Consider the following 21910-nt stretch of genomic DNA (forward strand, 5'->3'; position numbering starts at 1 on the left):
AGCTTCTCCAGAGACATGTAATTGAATACCATAATTGTCAAATATCAAAGATTAAGAAGTATTGAGTACTAACGCTGCTTTTTTGCACTTTCAGTCCCTCATGTCCACGACTGCGTTTGGGCTTGGTTCCAAATACTTTGCACTCTATGAGGTGTCAGGTGTTGGAATTCAGTGGCACACCTTGAATCAGTCACCAGTCGAAGGAGATGACTTCAACCTACTCCTCTCCATGGTCATGCTGATCGTTGATGCCACTGTCTATGGAGTACTAACATGGTACATTGAAGCTGTTCATCCAGGTATTTCATTCACTTCTCGTATTTGTGCACGTGTCTGCAGTCATTATATGACAGAATCACAGAATCCCTGCAGTGCGGAAGGAGGCCATTCGGCCCATCAACGTCTGCACCGACCCTCTGAAAGAGCACCCAACCGAGGCCCACTTCCTCACAACCCCACCTAACCTTTTTGGACACCAAGGGACAATTTTAAGCATGGCCAATCCACCCACCTAACCTGCACACCTTTGGACTTTGGGAGGAAACTGGAGCACCCGGAGGAAACCTGCACACACACGAGGAGAACGTGCAAACTCCACACAGATGGCCACCCGAGGTCGAAATTGTTCCCGGGTTATATGGTTCATACGAATTTGATTAATTTGTCTTCGTAAGCATGTGTTCAGACTGTGCCTCCCTGTCACATATAAACATACGAATTAGACCATCCAACTCTCGAGCCTGCTCTGCCATTTGACAAGATGACAGCTGATCTGAATGTGGCCTCACCTCTACTTTCCTGCCTGTGCCCTAAAACCTTTCACTACCTTGTCAATCGAAAATCTATTTCATTCAGCCTTAAAAATGTTCAATGACCCTGCCCCCACTTCTCTCTGAGAATGAGAATTCCACAAATGATTGACCTTCTGAGAGACAAAATTTCTCCTCATCTTTGTCTGAAATGAGAGACCCCTTATTTTTTAAACTGTGTCCCCTGGTTCTAGTCAGTCCCATAAGGGGAAACATCCTCCTGGCAGCCACCCTGTTAAGTCCTCTGAGGATCTTATAACGATCACTTCTCATCCTTCTAAACTCCCAATGGATACAGGTCAAGACTGTCCAACCTTTCCCCATAAAATAACCCTCAATCCCAGGAATCAGTTTATTGAATCTACTCTGAAGTGCTTCTAATGGAATTATGTCCTTTCATCGAATTTGTACAGAGCAGCGGAGAGCCATTCGGCCCATCAAGACTGGGCCGACCCTCTGAAAGAACATCCTACTTAGGTAAGTTAGATGGGGATATGGGGAAAGAGCCCACTCCCCTGCCCTTTCCCCATATCCCCACCTAACTTACATGTCCTTGGATGCATCCTTGGGTGCCCTAAGGGGCAATTTAACACGGTCAATCCACCTAACCTGCACATCTTTGGACTGTGGGACGAAACTGGAGCTAAAATTTATGCAGCATTTTAAAAGAATGTTGGGCGGAATTCTCCCCCAAAAATGTCAAAGAGCAGGATTCTCTGTTCGGGAGACTAAGCTCTTCCGCTAGAGTAGAAACACTCCTTCTCTGCGCTGGCACTAGATGTGGCTGCCAGGAGCAATTCGCTCTCCCTTGCTATGCTAATTTATGTCTGACCACAAGCTCGCTGGATTCTGTTTGGCGACTGGCTCCCCTTCCCCCACAATGCAAATTCTGTCCCCCTTCCCCCTCCCCTGCCGACAAATAGGGGTATCCTTTTCCCCTCTGCACCCCACCAAAGGAATTGCGGGTGTGTGTCTCGCCCGACAGCAAGGTGATGCAACTGCCCCCCAGATCCCCCCATCAGAAACCCTCACCTCAGAGACCCCCTCCCCCTTATATCAGAGACTATCCCCCCTCCCCCTCATCAGTCACCCCTGCCAGGGAGCTGAACAGGTCGAGACATAAACAGTGAAGATTCACTGCTTTTTTCACTTTGCAGTCCCTAACACCTGTTACTTCATAGAAAGTTGAAACACCTCAAGGCTTTAACCACCCCCCCCCCCCTCAGAGCCTTTGATCTGCAAGACTTCTATTCACTTTCATAGAGAGATAGCTGATCGCTTTTAGTAGGCTGTAACTGATAGGATTTTAGCTTCCAGACTGTCAGTTGTGGGTCTCCCTTCAGACCTATCTCCCCCTTCTCATCAGCATCAGGCACCCACCCCCCTCCACCCCCCAAGCCAATCGCAGTACCAGTCCTGCCCTAGGAGAGCGACGCCGTGCTACGTGGTCGCCAAAGGCCCCCCCAACTTCACGCATCATCCTTCATGCAACCTTCATGACACTGCCAAGCTGGTACTACCAGGGTGCCATTACTGGGCCCGGGGGGTGGGTGGGGGTGGGGGGGGGGGGTGGGGGGGGGGGGGGGTGGGGGGTGGGGGGGGGTGGGGTGGGGGGGGGGGGGGGTGGGGTGGGGTGGGGGGGGGGGGTGCCAGAGAACACTGGGAGCTTAGAGAATCCAGCCTCAAACCATCCTGATATTACAATATGCTAATCTGGGACATGCCCAGCGAGGGGGTGAATCAGATTACATCACTTTGCGGTGGGCAGGGAACAGGGTAGCATGGTGGTTAGCATAAATGCTTCACAGCTCCAGGGTCCCAGGTTCGATTCCCGGCTGGGTCACTGTCTGTGTGGAGTCTGCACGTCCTCCCCCTGTGTGCGTGGGTTTCCTCCGGGTGCTCCGGTTTCCTCCCACAGTCCAAAGATGTGCGGGTTAGGTGGATTGGCCATGCTAAATTGCCCGTAGTGTCCTAATAAAAGTAAGGTTAAGGGGGGGTTGTTGGGTTATGGGTATAGGGTGGATACATGGGTTTGAGTAGGGTGATCATGGCTCGGCACAACATTGAGGGCCGAAGGGCCTGTTCTGTGCTGTACTGTTCTATGTTCTATCGCACTCTGTTTGGTGCCTGGCATGAACCCCTCAACATGTCTGAGCGAGTCTGTCCAATGGAGGATTGCAAACTGAATTTACGAACTGCATTTAACTTGGAACATCACATCCGAAAAGACCATTTCAAAATCCTGAAATACAAATGCAACTTCCCAGATTGTCAAAAGGCATTTGCAATGAAAGAAAGTCATCTCCGTCACCTGGTGGTGCATGATCCCGAGAGGTGGAAGCTCAATATCAACTACGAATGGAGACAAAAACAGCACCGTCCTGAGAAACCTGGTTATCGAAGAGAAGCTGACGAGGCTCTTCAATGAGAAACTGTTCAAGTCAAAAAGCAAGATTGAGAGTGACCTCTCCGGTCTCTTCAACGAGCGTAAAATTCCACATCCTGTGACTGCTGAAGCCAATCTGGCACAACTGTTTGAAAACTAGCTGTCCCTACCACAAAAATAGTTTAATAGTAATTAACTCGGGACCCTCTGAGTGAACTGTAACATACCCACCATAATACATTCACCAGAATGTTATTGGGTCTTAAATGCTTAAGTTACGAGGACTAGTTGCGTAAACTTGTTTTGTGATGCTTTGAGATTAGAACGCTGCAGGTTGATCTAAATGAGGTGCCTAAAATTATAAAGGGGTTCAATAGGCCAGACACAGTGAATCATCCTGTGGCTGAAAAGTCCAGATTAACCGAGTATAATCTCCAGTCACAGCTAGGGCAGTTCGAATGAAATCAGGAAACAGTTTTCACGCAAATGGCAGTGGAAATCTGGGACTTCCCTCACCAAAATGAGGTTGGGTCAATTGAAATTTTCAGGACTGAGATTTTAATTTTTATTATGGTAATGGGATCAAGAAATGACAGATCAATGGAGTTCAGGTACAGATCAGCCAGGATCTAATTGAATGGCAGGGATAGCTTGAGGGACTGGACGATCAACTCATATTTCTACATTCCTAAGAAAATGTAGAGCATATTAATTAATTTTGATTGAATGACTCATACTGCCATACTCATGCGTTGCCAAGTAACAGTTCTTTAAAGCAAGGGTTCTCATCAGCCCCATAGGGGCCTTTTGAGCAGGTTTCAAGAGGTCCGGCAAATCAGGTGTTTTCCTAAAATGATATTATGTTGACCCCCTATTGCTTTTTATTCAATAGTCACTGGGCTATTACCGGTGTTGATGTGGTTCCCTAGAACCCATTCTATTTATGTGGTTCAGGGCAATCTGCACCTGAACCACATTGGGACCAACATCCTTGCAGGTAGGTTTGCCAGTGCTGTTGGGTGGAATGGAAACTGGGTTAGGATGGGGAGGCGACACAGAGTGTTAGTAAAGTAGAGACACGTCATGCTATAATAATGAAAGCAAGTCAGAATGAGTTCAGCTATGTTGAATGTCAAGAGAGTAAGACAAGGCTGGATGGTCTTTACTTTAATGCTCGGAGTGTAATAGGTAAGACTAATGAGTTAAGGGTGTGGATTGACACATGAAATTGTTACACTGTTGCTATCCCAGAAACATGGTTAATGGAAGGTCCAGACTGGCGACTTAACATTCTGGTGTATAGGATATTTAGGCGAGACAGAGGAGGGTGTAAAAAGGGAGGTGGTGTTGCAGATTGAGGACCAATTACTGCAATGAGGAGAGATGATATCTTGGACGAAAGAGAAAATGCTGGAAAATCTCAGCCCGTCTGGCAGCATCTGTAGGGAGAGAAAAGAGCTAACGTTTCGAGTCTGATGACTCTTTGTCAAAGCTAACAGACAGAGAAAGTGGGAAATATTTATACTGTGGAGTGAGAATGAAAGATGAGTCATAGCCACAGAAAACCATGATATCTTGGAAGTGTCTTCAAACGGGGCTTTACAGGTAGAATTTAGGAATACAAAGGGGGCAGCCACGTTACTGGGAGTGTATTATAGGCCCCCAAAGAGGCAGTGGGAAATAAAGGAGCAGACAGGTAGACTATTTACTGAGGTGTGTATGAATATTAATCGGGTAATTATACTCGGGGATTTCAACTTCCCCAACATAAATTGGGATAGTCATAGAGGGGGCGGATTTCTTTAAATGTATTCGGGGGAGTTTTTGATATCAATATGTAGAAGGCGCAACAAGATATGGAGCAGTGCTGGATCTGGTTCTGGGGAACGAAGCCTGACAAGTATTCAATATGACAGTGGGGGGAGCATTTCAGTGATAGCGACCACAGCATGGTTCAAGTTTGTTATGGACTAGGAAAACTGACCTGCAAGACAGTTTTGGATTGGGTCAAGGCAGATTTTACTGAAATAAGGCAGGATCTGGCCAAAGTTGACTAGGAACAGCTTCTTAGGGGAGCGGTGGAGGGCATTCGGAAAGGAAATGGGGAGAATACATTCCAACATGTTCCAAATAGGGGAACTGGATAAGAAGGAAGGCTTTTAGCAAGCCCAAAGGGAAAAATTCAACTGCGGCCCTGGAGGAGAATAGGAAGTATAAGAGGGAATTTAAGAAAGTAATTAGAGCTAAAAGGGAGCCTACGGTAATCTATTATTAAATTATGGGGAAGAGGTTAACCAGTGAAAGAGTATAAGGAGAGTGAATAAGCTTGGATTGTTTTCTTTGGAGTAGAGAAGGATGAGGGGGGATACGATTGAGGTGTATAAGATTATGAGGGGTTTGGACAGGGTAAATAGGAATCAGCTGTTTCCCTTGGTTGAGGGGTCAATCACAAGGGGGTATAGTTTGAGGGTCAGAGGCAGGAGATTCCCAGGGGATTTGAGAAAAACATTTTTCGCTCAGAGGGTGGTGCGAATCTTACATGCGCTGCCTGGAAATGTAGTGGAGGCTGGAAACCTCACAACCTTTAAAAAGTACTCGGATGAGCACGTGAAACACCATCAGATTCAAGGATATGGGACTAAGTGCTGGTCAGATTAGGGCGAGATTTGGGGAAGTTATTATCGGTGCAGACCCCAGGGGCCGAAGGGGCATTTGTGCGCTGTACGACTCCATGGGTTATGTGGCCCAACGTGGGGTTGACAACCTCCTGTGCTGTCAAGGACTGAGGTCTGAGACAGATTTGGTGAGTACGTATGTAAGGGCCAGAGAGCTCCGTTTCTGCAGATGATTCTCGTCCAGCTGGACCTTTGCCTTTCAGTGATCCTGTGACGTTGAGACAGAATCCATGGGGGAATGAGTGCTGCTGCTGTAATTAGCTTATTTAATGAAATTATTAATTTCTGAATATGACCGAGCATTGAACAAAATCACACATCCTTCTCTATCATGTGCCAAATTATTGCTTTTGTTTATGTTTGCAACACATTTCATTTTAATTCTATACACTAGCCTAACACCCATGACATGATTGCCGGTTGATCCATGTAAATGTAGTCATAGCCTGGCTTTGAATAAGATTCCAGTGTTCAGAGTATTGATTCTGTGGGGACCATTTGACAGATACTGAAGTACAATCAGTTTGATCTGTCTCTGGAGAACCAGTCGAAGTAAAAATACGTTTTATGTTAAAAATTGGCATCACATTTCGTGAACTGAAAATCGATTCTTTGTTAAATCAGGGACAGGCAGAAAACATTAAACTATAATTTTCTGCATTAAGCTTGCAAACCACCCCCTGGAATGGTCAGTGCTACTTTTGCCTCGCCCTGTTTAGTTGTAGATGTTGAACGTTGAGAAGTTTGTTTCGACTGGTTTGGTGTTTCAGTATGTTTTCTGGTGCAAGAAGAGAAATCTTAATTTATCGTTATCTGACTTCCAGAAAGGGTGGAGATTAAAATATTTATTTAAGTGAGAAAGGGAATTTGGTAGTTGTACAATAGCAGTGGACCATTTTCGTACCTTGCTAATGCACATAATGATCCACCTAATCTTCCTAATAATGCTACAGTTACACTTATAAAGAAACACAAATCTGTTAAAGATATTGGTTGCTTGCTTTCCATTTTTCAGTCAATGAACACAACCATTAAGAATCCTACCAAACATGTTAACACACTCTTTTGCTTCTAACTTAGATTTGTAAATAAACTTGTGAATTGTCGATATCTGAAATTGTATTGAAGTGCTACCGCACTTCAGCTAATCCATCCCAATGTGTACATCCTGTCTTCAAAGCGACACAATTCATCAGTATGGTGTTATTTGTGTGGCTTATTTCAGGGTGGTTGGCATAGTGTTCACAAAGACCACAAAATAGCTTAAACTTAAATAAAGCTATAAATTTATTTGCACTACTCCTTAAGAATACACAGTTGATTAATAACATTTAAACTACACTCATCTACAGCTAATCTCACTACTGGTTTAAACTCTGATGTACACTCACTTACACTATCTGCTCTTCTGACCTTCACTAGCTAACTCCTACATACACTCCTCCCCTAAGGTCTAGCATCACTGCCTTATAATATTATAATTATATAGTTGTAACTGTAGCTACTCTAGTGGCTACTCACGACACTACATTAACCCATGCAATGCTGATAGTCATGAAAATACCACAAAGGGCAGCACGGTGGCACAGTGGTTAGCATTGCTGCCTATAGCGCTGAGAACCCGGGTTCGAATCCCGACCCTGGATCACTGTCCGTGTGGAGTTTGCACATTCTCCCCGTGTCTGCGTGGGTTTCACCCCCACAACCCAAAGATGTGTAGGGTAGGTGGATTGGCCACGCTAAATTGCTCTTTAATTGGAAAAAACAATTGGGTACTCTAAATTTTTTTTAAAATAAAAATAAATGAAAATACCACAATCAAACCTTTGCATAATTTATGCATTGTTTTCAATACAAACTATCTAAAAATAAAAGTAGTTGCTTACATCCGATATTGGTGGAGGTTCTGGTGCCTGGCCTGGGGAATGTCCTGAACCATCACTAAATAATACAAATATCCTGGTGATGGTTCTGGGACATGAGGTTTGATTTTACTGAGTGAACTGCTGTGGGGCTTCTGTGCATTTTTACCAAAATCATATGTCTGTCCTTTATAAATGTATTCATGATATTGCAATAAGTAGTGAGGGAGTTGTCACAACTGGGGTTAAGCAGCTCATGGGACACTAGAGACTGGCTGTAAGGAATACACATTCCCCCACTGAGGGCGGGTCGCCCCTTCTACGTCCTGTATAAAACCGGAGTGTCATGAACTGTGAGCTGGCTCCCTTCGTAGAGTAACTGCTCTATACTCTTGTTCTGTTGCATTAAACCTTTTTCCTTTGACTCAACCTGTTCAGCATAGGTGTGGACTCCTTGCCAGACCTTATAATAGGAATCTTTTTTCCTGGAAAACAATTTGAAGGATTACCGTTTGTACTCAGACTGCACAAGAGTGATCGGTAGAATCATGGAGCGCTAGAAGAGGCCAGTCGGCCCTTTATGCCTCTGCTGTCTCCTCATTCAATTGTAATTCATTTTCAAGTCGAAAAATATCTGTGTTACAAGGATGCCTCAAAGCAAAGAGGTGTGAAATCTTGCTCCAAGTGCAGAGATCAACAGTGCAGTGCCCCGGGGCACAACTAAGGAAGTTCCATTTTTGACCCTTAGCTTTCACTTGGGGAGGGGGTAGTAGTTGACCACAATGTTCAAATGCCTGGGAAAATACATAGACAAAGTCCCCATTTCTGAGTGTGGTGCAGTGACTTCTGTTTGAAAGCACATCAATGTGGACATCAGATGAGGTCAGAACTATTTTTTGGCTATAATGCACTCCAAAGTTGAATGCACCCTATCGACGGCCCGACATTAAGCAATGGCCACTTGGGCACAGAACCGAGTGTCTATAAGCCTGCACCTTAGGCTGAGTCCTTGTGAATGGGAAATTGAGGTGTGTGTAAAATAGCACGAAAAATGGCTCTGAACAAAATGTATATATTCCCTCTACCCATCCTTCACAAGGCTCTGATAAATCAGGTATTGGTTCAGAGAAATGTTGACCAAGACACCAGGCAGAACAAATATAGTTTAATTAAAGAAATTGATTTTTTACGGGCAAATTGTGTTTAATTAGCTTGATTGAGTTTTTTGATGAGCCAACAGAGAGGATTATTGCGGGTAACATGGTTGATATGCTCACAGACTTCCAAAAGATGTTTAATTACGTCCAGTCCAAAGACGTGCAGGTTAGGTGGATTGGCCATGATAAATTGCCCTTAGTGACCAAAAAAGGGTGAGGAGGGGTTATTGGGTTACGGGGATAGGGTGGAAGTGAGGGCTTAAGTGGGACGGTGCAGACTCGATGGGCCGAATGGCCTCCGTCTGCACTGTTTGTTCTATGTATGCGTGGGCCGCACGGTAGCATAGTGGTTAACACAATGGCTTCGCAGCGCCAGGGTCCCAGGTTCGATTCCAGCTTGGGTCACTGTCTGTGTGGAGTCTGCACGTTCTCCCCATGTCTCCGTGGGTTTCCTCTGGGTGCTCCGGTTTCCTCCCACATTCCAAACATGTGCAGGGGTAGGTGTATTGGCCATGCTAAATTGCCCCTTAGTGTCCAAAAAAGGCAAGGTACGGGGTTAGGGTGGAGGTGTGGGGTTAGGTAGGGTGCTCCTTCCAAGGGCCAGTGCAGACTCGATGGGCCGAATGGCCTCCTTCTGCACGTGTACATTCTGTGAAGTGTCGCATAACAGGCTTGTCACCAAAGTTGACAATAAAAGGGTCAGTGGCAAATTGGAAACAAATTTGGCTGAATAACGGGAAGCAGAGAGCAGCGACGGCCAGTTGTTTTTCAGATGAAAGAAAGGTATACAGTGGAGTTTCACAGGGTTTGGTATGATTTACCTTCATGACCTAGGGAGCGTTTACTCTCCACATTGCAGCCGGCACTGATCCCCGATACATCAGGGGAGAGGCCCAAAATAGGCTTCGCATCGGGTGCCGAGCCGATCGGAAGGCACCGAACACTCTATGCCCGGCGCGATCTGGATCACATTCATCAAGGGATTGATCCAGACAATCATATTTAAATGAGCCATTAGGCTAATGTAACCACGCTGGGCCCGTTTGGGGCTGTATTCCCCCAGCTCCCGTGAGTCACTGGCCGCACCGGCGAGGTCTCAGTCGGGCGCGGATTAGTACTGGTCTCCACAAAGGAGATCAGGTATAATGGCCATGCCGGGAGGCCATCTTGGCACTGCCCAGGAGGAGCCTGGGGTGGGGGGTGGGGGGCATGCCCATGAAAGCAGGGTATTAAGGCTGGAGGGGTTATGGGGGGCCTGAAAAAGGGGCAACCTAAAGTTGGGGGGCCCTCACTTTGGGGGGGGGGGGGGGGTGATGCCTGATGGATGCTCATGGGGCAGGGTTACCCTCACGCCTTGGTGGTGGTGGGGGTGCACACGCTCGCTTTTAGTGATGGGGAGGGGAGGGAGTTTGCCCCTCTGGGGTCGAGCATTGGGGTGTTGTCCATGTCTGTAGATGGTCGCATTGCCTGTGGGTGTGTGATGGGCAGTACGGTGGCACAGTGGTTAGCACTGCTGCCTACAGCATCAGGGACCTGGGTTCAATTCCGACCTTGGCTGACTGTGTGGAGTTTGCACATTCTCTCTGTGTCTGCGTGGGTATCCTCCGGATGCTCCCACAGTCCAAAGATGTGCAGGCTCGGGGGGATTGGCCATGCTAAATTGCCCCTTAGTGTCCAGAGGTTAGATGGGGTTACTAGGATAGTACAGGGGAGTGGGCCTAGGTAGGGTGCTCTTTAGGAGGGTCGATGCAGACTCATTGCAGACTCATTGGGCCAAATAGCCGCCGCCTGCTTATGGGGATTCTATGAGTGGGCTCGATAAAGAGTAGAGGTTCAGGAGTCAAAAGGGTTGCAAGTACAAATCGAGAGCGAAAGGTTTCCAATTATCAACATTGGAAATGAAGACCTAACAGCCTTGTCCTGGCAACAATCGAAGGAGAAACTGAGGGAAAAGTCAGAAGAAGCAGAAGAAAAATTAGATGGGTGGATAACATCCAGACATGGACTGAAAGGGAGCCAGAGAAGAAGCAAGATGGTTACAGTCCCAATAAACAATAGAATACAAAAGCAAGGAAGTTATGTTAGACATGTATAAAACACTGGCTTGGTCTCAACTGGAGTATTGTGTCCAGTTCTGAGGGATGTGAAAGTGATAGAGAGGACAGATGGATTTAATGGAAAGCTAGATAAGCAAGAGAGAGCGAGAGAATCATAGAATTTACAGTGCGGATGGAGGCCATTAGGCCCATCAAGTCTGCACCGGCCCTTGGAAAGAGCACCCTACTTAAGCCCACACCTGCACCCTATCCCATTAACCCCACTTATACTTTTTGGACACTAAGGGCAATTTAGCATGGCCCATTCACACACCTAACCTGCACGTCTTTGGACTGTGAGAGGAAACCGGAGCACCCGGAGGAAGCCTATGCAGATACGGGGAGAACGTGTAGACTCTGCACAGACAGCGACCCAAGTTGGGAATTGAACCCAGGTCCCTGCTGCTGTGAAGCAACAGTGCTAACCACTGTGCTACTGTGCCACACAGAGCGAGAGAGAGAAGAATAGATGGTTATATTAATGGGGTTAGATGAAGAAGAATGGGAGAATACTCTGTGGAGCATAAACATAGCTTGGAACTGCTGGGCTGATGGTTCATTCCTGTGATGTCAATGCTCTGCGGTGCAAAGTGGAAACAGTATAATTTTAAAGACCTCCTTTGTTAGGGTAGCAAGTCAAAGTGAGAGAATAGTTTCATTTCAGCTAGTGTGTGGAATTTCGACTGAGAAAATCTAAGAAAAAGAAGAAAGAATTGCATTCGTGTAGCGTTTTCATGTTCACCGGGTATCTCAATGCACTTTACAGCCAATGAGGAGGTACCTTTGAAGGGCAGTCACTGTTGTTTTTATAAATTTAGAGTACCCAATTATTGTTTCCAATTAAGGGGCAATTTAGCGTGGCCAATCCACCTACTCTGCACATTTTTGGGTTGTGGGGGCGAAACCCACGCAGACACAGGGAGAATGTGCAAACTCCACACGGACAGTGTGCCAGAGCCGAGATCGAACCTGGGACCTCAGCGCCGTGAGGCGGTTGTGCTAACCACTAGGCCACCGTGCTGCCCTGGGCAGTCACTGTTGTGATGTACTGTACGATTGCAGATATTGCTGTACCTGCCTCAGTCCTCAGCTTTCTCCCTTATAGAGAAAAGAGCTCTGGCCAATTTAGCCTTTCCTGATAGTTGTGCTCTCTCAATACAATTGTGCTGTTTTAAGTTGGCTCGATCAGTGTTGGAAGTCCTGCTTTACACTCTGCTGTAATTAAAGATTGTCACCCGCCTTCCCCCTCCCTTACCTTCTCGTATCTGTGCCGATTGTGAGGAATGCCAGGAAACTGCTCAAAGTGCCATCACGGATTTACACTTCAGCTATTTTTTTTTAAAGGTTTCTGCGTTCCTATTTCCCCTGCCGCTGCGTTCTCCCTGCCAATTAGTTATTAACCCTTTAATAGATGCTCCTGAAGATACAGAAGGAGACTGGAAACAGATTTGCCAGTCAGCAGCTCGGGAATCGACTTGCAACTCTCAGAGAGCATTAGTGTGGCCGGCAGACAGCCGGTGCCTCACTTTCACACTTTATCAGCCAAACAGCTTGACTGAAGGTCTGATGTGTGAGGTTCTTCCATCCGCGCGCGCTGTCTTCTCAGACACTTCTGCAGTGTCAGTTTGCTGTCGAGTAATTATTTCCAGCACATTGAAGGATCTGAAAATGGCACTGATGACAATTTAATTAAGCTAATAAGCATCTTGTTCTTTCTAGCTGCCAGTTCAATCCTTCCCACTCCAGAGGCTGGTGCTCGTAATCTGTTGTGAAGCTTTGGTGCGATACTGAGGGATTGCTCCACAACTGGGGGCTCCTGTCTTTCAGCTCCGACCTTAAAAGGAGGCCCTCTCAGGTCAACATAAACAGACCAATAGCACTATACAACGAACAGGGGTTCCCAGCATCCCGGCCAATATTTATCACTGAATCAACTTCACAAAAACTAGTTACCGAGTTAATTTTTTAGTGCTGTTTGTGGAATCTAACTGTGTGCAAATTGAGCACTGCATTTCCTTTGTGACAATAGCAACTACACCTCAAAAATGCTTCATTGTCTATAAAAGGGTTGCTAAGTACAATTGGGAGAGAAAGATAGGCAATTGTTTTTTTTAATTGTTTTTATTGAGGATTTTTAAGCTATACAAGACAAAGGAAATTGTGAACATACATTGAAAGATAACAAGGGTGAAATAATAAACTAATGATGCTACAAATTAAACAGTACAGAACAAACAGAAAATAAATAATTGTATGTACATTTTGTGGTGCTTACCTATTTACATCGGTTGTGGCTTCTTATTTTGACCTCTCCAGTGGGTGTTTATTCCCGACCGGGTCCCCCACTCTTCTCCCCACCCCTTCCCCGCTTTCTTCTCGATTCACCCTTCCCCTCTTGTCATCTGGCGTGTCCTCTTCCCTCTTCAGCTCCTGTTTTCTGTTTTGTGTGATTGAAGTGACTCCGTGTATTTTGTTGTTTGCTTGCTGATCTTGGTTGGGTTCTGAGTGACTGGCGCCCACGTTTTGTGGAAGCCTTCTTCCATCCCCCCGGATGGCAAATTTGATTTTCTCCATAAGCACCCACTCCGGTTCTGGCTCTTTTATCCACCCCTTTACCCTCTTCGTAGTTGTTGCCCTGTGGTTTGCGAGGGCTCGGCCTTCCATGATTGTCGCTCTCTTTTTGGGATCCTCACGTTCTTACCCACTGCCCATAAAAAGGCCATGATCAGTTTTGTAATGAATTGAAGAAGGCCTTGGGGATGTAGATCAGAATGGATTCTAACAGGAAGTACCTGGGCATTCATCTTGATCGTCTGCACTCTCCCTGCCAGGGATAGTGGGAATGTGTTCCATCGCTGCAGGTCCTTTTTTAATTCCTCCATCAGGCTGGTCAGGCTCCATTTGTGGATCCGGGTCCAGTCGTGAGCAATTTGGATCCCCAGGTAGCGGAATTTGTGTCGGGTCTGGTTAAATCGCAGCCCCTCCGGCTTTGCTCTTCCCTCTTGCCGGTTCACCGGGAAGACCTCACTTTTGCCCAGGTTGAGTTTGTTGCCCAAAAAGGTTCCAAACGCTCGCAAGAGCATCATGATTCCTTCCATACTGCTTGTTGGATCCTAGATGTAGAGGAGCAGGTCTTCTGTATAGACTGAGACTCTGTTCACTCTGCCTCTTCTCCGGATCCCTTTCCAGTTATTTGTGGCCCTCAGCGTGATCGCCAGTGGTTTGATTGCCAGGGCGAACAGCAGTGGGGACAGTGGGCATCCCTGCCTGGTGCCTCTGTGCAGCTGGAAGTACTTGGTATTTGTCCATACGCTTGCTGTAGGAGTGCTGTACAGGAGTTTCACCCAGGCAGTGAACCCTGCTCCAAGCCTGAACCGCTCCAGTACCTCCTGTGAGGTATTTCCATTCGACTCTGGCGAAGACCCTTTCTGCATCCAGGAAGATGATCACCTCAGGTGTTCTCTCACCGGATGGGGTCATGATCACGTACAGCAGGTGCCTGATGTTCGATGTTAGCTGTCTACTCATGACAAAGCCCATTTTGTCTTCTGCTACTATCTCTGCTACGCAGTTTTTCCATCGCCTGGCCAGGATCTTGGCCAGTATTTCCGTGTCTACGTTTAGCAGTGAAATGGGTCTGTAGGACCCGCATTCTGTTGGGTCTTTGTCTTTCTTGGGGATTAGCTCGTGCTAGCGAAGACGCCAGAGTACCCCGCGCCAGTGAGTCTGTGAACATCTCCCGCAGGTGCGGGGCTAGTGCCATCGCAAGTTGATTGTTGAAATCCATCTGATCCCGGTGCCTACCCCACCTGCATGGAATTGATGCTCTCCATGACTTAGAACATAGAACAGTACAGCACAGAACAGGCCCTTCGGCCCTCGATGTTGTGCCGAGCAATGATCACCCTACTCAAACCCACGTATCCACCCTATACCCGTAACCCAACAACCACCCCCCCCCCCCCCCCTCCCTAACCTTACTTTTTAGGACACTACGGGCAATTTAGCATGGCCAATCCACCTAACCCGCACATCTTTGGACTGTGGGAGGAAACCGGAGCAACCGGAGGAAACCCACGCACACGCGGGGAGGACGTGCAGACTCCGCACAAGCAGTGACCCAGCCAGGAACCGAACCTGGGACCCTGGAGCTGTGAAGCATTTATGCTAACCACCATGCTACCGTGCTGCCCCTAGAACTGAACTTCTCCCAGTTCAAGCTGTGCTTCCAGCCCCCGCTTCTTGTCATCCTCCACGACTGGTATGTCCAGTCCATTGAAGAATTGTTTCACCCTCAAGTCCCCTGATTGGGGCTCGGAGGTGTACAGCAACCGGGAAAAGGTTTTGAATGTTTTGTTGACCTTTTCCGGCTTCGCTACTAGTTTGCTTTTGCTGTCTCTAATCTGACCTCCCTCCCTCGTGGCTGCCTGCCTGCCTGCCAGCAGGTGGCTGGCTTTGTCTCTATGCTCGTACAGGGTCCCCTGTGCTTGGTGGAGTTGGTGCACTGCTTTCCTCATGGGGAGCAGGTCAAAGTCCCTTTGTAACTTTTTCCTCTTGTCATGTGAGAGTACCTTTAAGAAATGGGTGTTTAGAAAAGTATCTGTAGTGGATGTACCTTTAAGAAATGTGTGTTTATCAGTGATGTCAGAGTGTGGGTGGAGCTGGGCTGTCTGTTTACTTTTACTTTCACTTTGGGCTTGCAGCTACAGGGTATGTTTAGTTTTGTTTTCGATTTGGAAAAGCTGCAATCACAGCAAGATGTATATGAATCTCTGCAAGCTAAAGAATGTTCATTTGGTGCTTTCAAAGTGGTAACGGTTCTCAGTAGTGAAGTTAAACCTGATGTCTTTCTGGAAAGAGGGTTCTTTTTGTCTTATGGATGTTGCAAGGCAAGATTAAGAGTTACTTATAGAGTACTGTATTCTTTGAGGGATTTGCTGATGCTGATTAGTTGTTAAGATGTTTACTGCGGGTATATAAAGTGTTAACTGGTTTCATAAATAAACATTGTTTTAATTTAAAAGTACTGTAGATCTCTGTTGCATCACACCTGCAAAGTAAGGCCGTGTGCTCCCCATAACCACAATCTATTCAGAGTTGTGGGTCAGGTGACCTCCATGATACACTAGGGCTGTCTAAACCCTGGCCCATAACACTCTCCACCAGGAGCTCTAAGGTCGGGGCCTCAGAGTATCAGCAGTCTACTTCCAATATGGAATTGACGAGCTGTTGCCTAGCCACCCTCGCTTCCCTCTCTCTTTGTGCTTTGTTGGCAATAGTTTCACCTCTGATCACAGTGAAAGTTAGCCAATTGTGAACACTGACGATGGAAATCTGACAGCCTTGCCCTGGCAACAAATGAAGGACAAATTGGGGGTAAAATCAGAAGGGGCAGCGGAAAAATTGGATGGATGGATAACATTGAAAGTGCTTGGGATCTCCTGAAGTGGTTGAAGGCGATTATATGAATATCGCTTTCTTTCCCACTACTCCCCTCTCTGCCCCCTTACCCTCTCCCCTGAACCACTCTGCTCCCCACTCCTCCCCTCCCATTTCCCCCTCCATTCCTCACCTCCCCTCTCACCTTCCCCCTTCCCCTATTTCATCTCCTACCCCTTCCCCATTTCCCTCCTTACCCCCTTTCCCCTCCCCTCTTCTCTCCTTCCCTCTCCTCTCCTCTCCTTTCTTCCTACCTGTTAAAACACTGGCATCACTGTGATATCAATTGGTTTGAAGAAGCAACTCACATGAAAATAATTTTCTGAAATTATTTTGACGGAAGACCTTTTAAAAAGCTACCAAAGTGATGTAATGTTGGTTGTAAAGTTGGTAATCAAGGTTTATGGGGAAAACGGGATGGATTTGATGCAGAAGGCATTAATGAAAAATCCTATTGCCTTGTGTGATCAAAGCAAAATTTTATTCATGGCTTGTGTCATTGTGAAATGTAATTCCATGAGCCCCAATTCAGGAACCTAATGTCATGAAAAATATCTAACCTCTTCTGCCACGTGGAAAACCAACCGTGCTAATAATATTTGAAACAATCAGAAGGAAGTTTATATTATATTGAACTTATAGAGTCGAGTACTGTCTATAGATCATTACAGAATTTCTGTCTTTGTTTCCAATAATGTACACTCGTAAACTGCACTCTCATTATTATTTTCAAGCCATTATTGTGCAGTCGGTGTGATGCCAATTAACCAGTGTACCCTGCACCGTGGATTGTTTCGATGATAAGATTGTTCCTTGGAAGCTACCAAGAAATGATTTGCAGTTATCTGTATTGAAATTTAATGATTAATACATCATATCATGGACCAGGGTTACCTGGTCACGTATCTTGCTCTTGAACCCTTTCTGCGTATCTGGTGGCTGCTGTATTTACCTAAGAATGGACAGTAATCATTTGGCTGTCAAGTGCTTTGAGGCAGCTGGAAAACATACCTTCCTTTGTCATTTACATATTAATCTATTTTATCCTTTATATCCAGGGATGTATGGGCTGCCCAGGCCTTGGTACTTTCCATTCCAGAAATCCTATTGGTTGGGCAGTGGACGAATTGAAACATGGGAATGGTCCTGGCCCTGGTCAAGAAGCAGTAGACTCAGCATCATGGAGGATGATCAGGCCTGTGCAATGGAGAGCAGGAGGCTGGGTAACTTACTGATTCATCTATTTCTGGTCGCTAAGACGCTTTACTGTTGGAAGAGTGTATGTTGTTCTGGTTAGTAGCTTGGGACAGTAGGAAGGATTGGTGCTTCAATCCAGAGCCACGTATGCACAGAATTCAGAGAATCTGAAAAAGCAAGAGGCAACAGGAATTCGGTGAGAGTGGGAATTGGGGAAGAAGTGGAAAGAGTTACGAAATAAATTAGATCAAGTAAATAGGTAAATAATCTCACAAGAAGAAGTTGAAAAGGTGTGATGCCTTAATTAACACACACAACCCGAAGAAACAAAGATTATAATCCAAATATGTCCAAAGATGTGCGGATTAGGTGGATTGGCCATGCTAAATTGCCCGTAGTGTCCTTAAAAGTAAGGTATGGGGGGGGGGGGGGGGGGGGGGGGGGGGTTGTTCGGTTAGGGGTCTAGGGTGGATACGTGGGTTTGAGTAGGGTGATCATTGCTCGGCACAACATCGAGGGCCGAAGGGCCTGTTCTGTGCTGTACTGTTCTATGTTCTATGTACTGAGACATCCCTCTGTGGGTATAGTATCTTTAGGAGTTGGTGTTAAACTTGGAATTAGTATTGGTATAATAAATATTTATATAATTAAGTGCAAGTCAAAGGAATATGAACAATGTAATTGAATGCTAACTGCACTAAAATATGCATTTAACTGATAGGTGGTTGATGTGGGAGCAGGCTCGTATAGGGCAGAAACCCAAGCATGAATATGTCGGGCCAAATGGTCAGTTGTTCTGCAAGTAATGGGCTGAAATTGCTTTACAAAACTGATTTACAACTGATTTTTCACTGTTCCCAAGTGTCTTTACACTGACATTCACAGGCAGCTAGTTGAATCTAGTTTCCCTGTTGCAGTTACTCAGTTTCAGTGATAAATCTTTCCAATATTTACCACACCAATGGAAATTCACGGAATGCTGAAGATCCAGCTGCTAAATCACCACAAGCCCGTTGGACGATACTAGTAGAAAATTTCCACAATTAGTAATTGTAATTACTAATTTAGTTAACAGAAAGCAAAATTTAATTCAACTTCAACTGTGGTGACCAAATAGATCAATAAATAGCTCAAGGTAGGAGATTACTAGCTAAATTTAAGACTTGGTAGTTTGTCATGATTAAAGTGCGTGGAAATTTGTGGACAACTGGTTTCTCGGATGCCACATCAACACGTAATGTCTCTGCTTCATCGCACTCCGGTTCAGAGTTGTTGAGCTGAAATCTGAGCTAGAGGCGCTGCAGCACATAACGCTGGAGGAGGAAGTGCGGGATAATTTGCCATCACATACCAGAGGAGAGCACAGGTGCAGAAAGGGCGGGCGTGTCGATCAGTTAACCCGGTAAAGGAAAGATAGGACGTTGAATTTAGGAGATCCAGTGGACACTGCTCCTGGCAGCAATTAGCAAAGTACCTGAGAGGAAGGAGAAGGCCTGTGGGGTGGACAGCTAGAATGCCAGCCCATGCCGTGGGGCAGGAGGCTTTCCAACGGGATGAGGTACAGAGTAGAAAGATTGTAATTATTGAGAATTCTATCATTAGGGGGTAGGATAGCATTCCTTGCATTCAGAATTGAGAGCCCCAGAGCATCTGCTGCCTAACCATCTAGGTGACATCTCAAATTGGCTAGAAAAGAATCAGAAAAGGAGAAGGACCGGCTGGAGATGTTGTGCTCCATGTTGGAAGCAAAGACATGGGAAAATCTGAGGAAGAGGTCCAGCTTAATGAGTGTCAAGAGTTAGGAGCTGAATTCAAAAACAGAACCACACAGGTCTTATGATTGTTAGCCAACTCCTGCAGATTGCCACTGAGTCAAGCAGTCTAAGGAAGTCAACAGCTGGCTGAAGTAGTGCCCTGAGAAGAAGGGGTTCCATTTCAGGGGATGCTAGCACCAATTCTGGGATAAGGAGGAACTGTGGTGATGGGGTAGATGTACCTGATCTGGGCTGAACCATCATCCTAGCCGAAAGGATAATGCAGGCAGTAAATAAGACTTTAAACTAATAACTGCTAAAAATTTCAGAGATACAACAATAAAAATCAGGACAAGAAGGTAAAGCACAAATTAAAGGAAGGAAAATGAGCAGCATGAATATGGATAAAGTTTTGGAGCATAAAGGCAAAGTAATTACTAGGAAAAAAGGAGAGGAAAAATCGATTAAAATGAATTGGACCCATTGGTAGAGCACCCTATGCATTATTCAACATAAAATGGATGATCTGCCGGTAATAGTTTGTGGAAAGAGTCCAGATGTAGTAAGGGTGACTAAAACATGTGGAGAACAGGATTAGCAACTATATATTACAGGCTATAACACACTTTAGGAAGGAAGTGGGGAGCAAAATACTGTAGGTGCTGGAAATCTGAAAGAAAGACAGAAAATGATGGAAATACTCAGCAGATCTAGCAGCATCTGCGGCAAGAGAAACGGTTAATAGTTCAGGTCAGTGAGCTTTCAACAAGGAGATGTGGAGTAACTATTAGTTAAAGATGAAAGATAAAATAATGGCAGGGGAACAAAATGGTGTGATTAGTGGCACAATAGATCCAGGATCCATATGAATTGATTTCAAAGATAAGGAATCAATCACCCTAACAGGAGTATACCATAAACCACCAAACAGTGGAAAGGAACAGCTAGCAGAAATATGTAGATGAATCTATGGGTGTAGTAGCAAGCATTGAATAATATTCATGGCAGATTTCAACTACCACCAACAGGTGGAAAGAAACAGAGGGAGAAAAAGAACTTGAGTTTTTACACAGTGTCACCACCACCTTCTGAAGGGTTACTAGGGATGGCAATAAATGTTGGCCTAACGAGCGACCCCACATCCCGTAAATGAGTAAAAAAGTATATACCTTTCACACTCATAACTCCGGATAGAAATAGATCACTTCTGGATTTTTTAACAGGTAATGAACCGGAGCAGATAGGAAATGGAAGCGTTGGAGAGCATCTTGATAGTAGTGATCACCAAAGTGTAAGATTCAAGATTAGCATTGAGAGTGACATCAGTAGGACAATGGCTAAGGTAATGGATTGGAATTGAAACAATTGTGAGGAAATTATGACAGAACTAAAAGTGACGAGTTAGAAAAGCAGTGGAAAATCTTAAGGATAATTAATTAGAAACATAAACAAGCAAGCTGAAGATGGGGCACTGCGGTTGAATAAAGAACTAAAGGGAAAATGAAATCTTTTTTAAGAAGACATAAAATAAGTTATTGGATATTAGAGGAGAAACGTCAGAGAGAACTTTTAAAAACTCATCAGGAAGGCAAAGAGAAATTATAAAAATCATACGATCTGAAAAAACTAAAAAAGTAAAACTGTTCCAGACACAGAAATAACAGAAGGAAAGTTAAGCGAGGATTGGGCTGGTACAGAACAAACAACAAGTTCCCTCCACCTAAAGATCAGAAAGGGGTTGCTCGTGCTCGCACAATGTTTTAATAATAACTTTTTATTGTTACAAGTATGAAGTTACTGTGAAAAGCCCCAAGTCGCCACATTCCAGCGCCTGTTCGGGTAAGCTGGTATGGGAATTGAACCAGCGCTGCTGTCCTTGTTCTGCATTACAGACCAGCTGTCTAGCCCACTGAGCTAAACCAATGTTCCATATCAGGAAGGCAGTGACATGAAGTAACATTCAGGCTTGGGCTGATATGTGGCAAGAAACATCTGCGTCACACAAGTGTCAGAATTTAACCTTGACATTCAATGGCAATCCAGGCACGGAGCATCACATCTGGCTCTTTGAAAACTGGACATATTCTTTAAGCGGGCCATGCTAGAATTTAAAATGCCATTAAATGAGTGAAAAAACGTACTTACTTTCCTTTCCCTGCAATCGCAGAAGTGTAACACCTGCCCTTCCGTCTCCTCCCTCCTCACCGTTCAAGACCCAAAGTGCTCCTTTCAAGGAACAACAGCATTTAGGGGCTGGTTTAACTCACTGGGCTAAATCGCTGGCTTTTAAAGCAGGCCAGCAGCACGGTTCGATTCCCGTACCAGCCTCCCCGAACAGGCGCCGGAATGTGGCGACTAGAGGCTTTTCACAGTAACTTCATTGAAGCCTACTCGTGACAATAAGCGATTTTTATTTTTTTTCATTTCACTTGTACTTCCTTCAGTCAAACTCCTGGCGTTCCCTTTCTTAACTGCACTGTCGGTGTAGCTGCACCAGATGGACTGCAGTGGTTCAAGAGACAGTTCACCACCGCC

At 45.5% G+C, this 21910-nt stretch overlaps 1 protein-coding gene across 3 annotated transcripts in view; it reads left to right on the plus strand.

Annotated features, from left to right (window-relative positions):
- Nucleotides 1–21910, plus strand: part of abca2 (ATP-binding cassette, sub-family A (ABC1), member 2) — a 577021-nt gene that overhangs the window by 403065 nt on the left and 152046 nt on the right. For all 3 annotated transcript variants that reach the window (XM_038782183.1, XM_038782184.1, XM_038782185.1), the window contains 2 exons: nucleotides 95–299; nucleotides 17483–17647. In XM_038782183.1, coding sequence (XP_038638111.1) covers nucleotides 95–299; nucleotides 17483–17647 — 370 coding nt within the window. The remainder of the gene's footprint in view (nucleotides 1–94; nucleotides 300–17482; nucleotides 17648–21910) is intronic.

The sequence above is a fragment of the Scyliorhinus canicula genome, chromosome 21 (genome assembly GCF_902713615.1).
Source record: "Scyliorhinus canicula chromosome 21, sScyCan1.1, whole genome shotgun sequence".
Taxonomy (NCBI): Eukaryota; Metazoa; Chordata; class Chondrichthyes; order Carcharhiniformes; family Scyliorhinidae; genus Scyliorhinus; species Scyliorhinus canicula.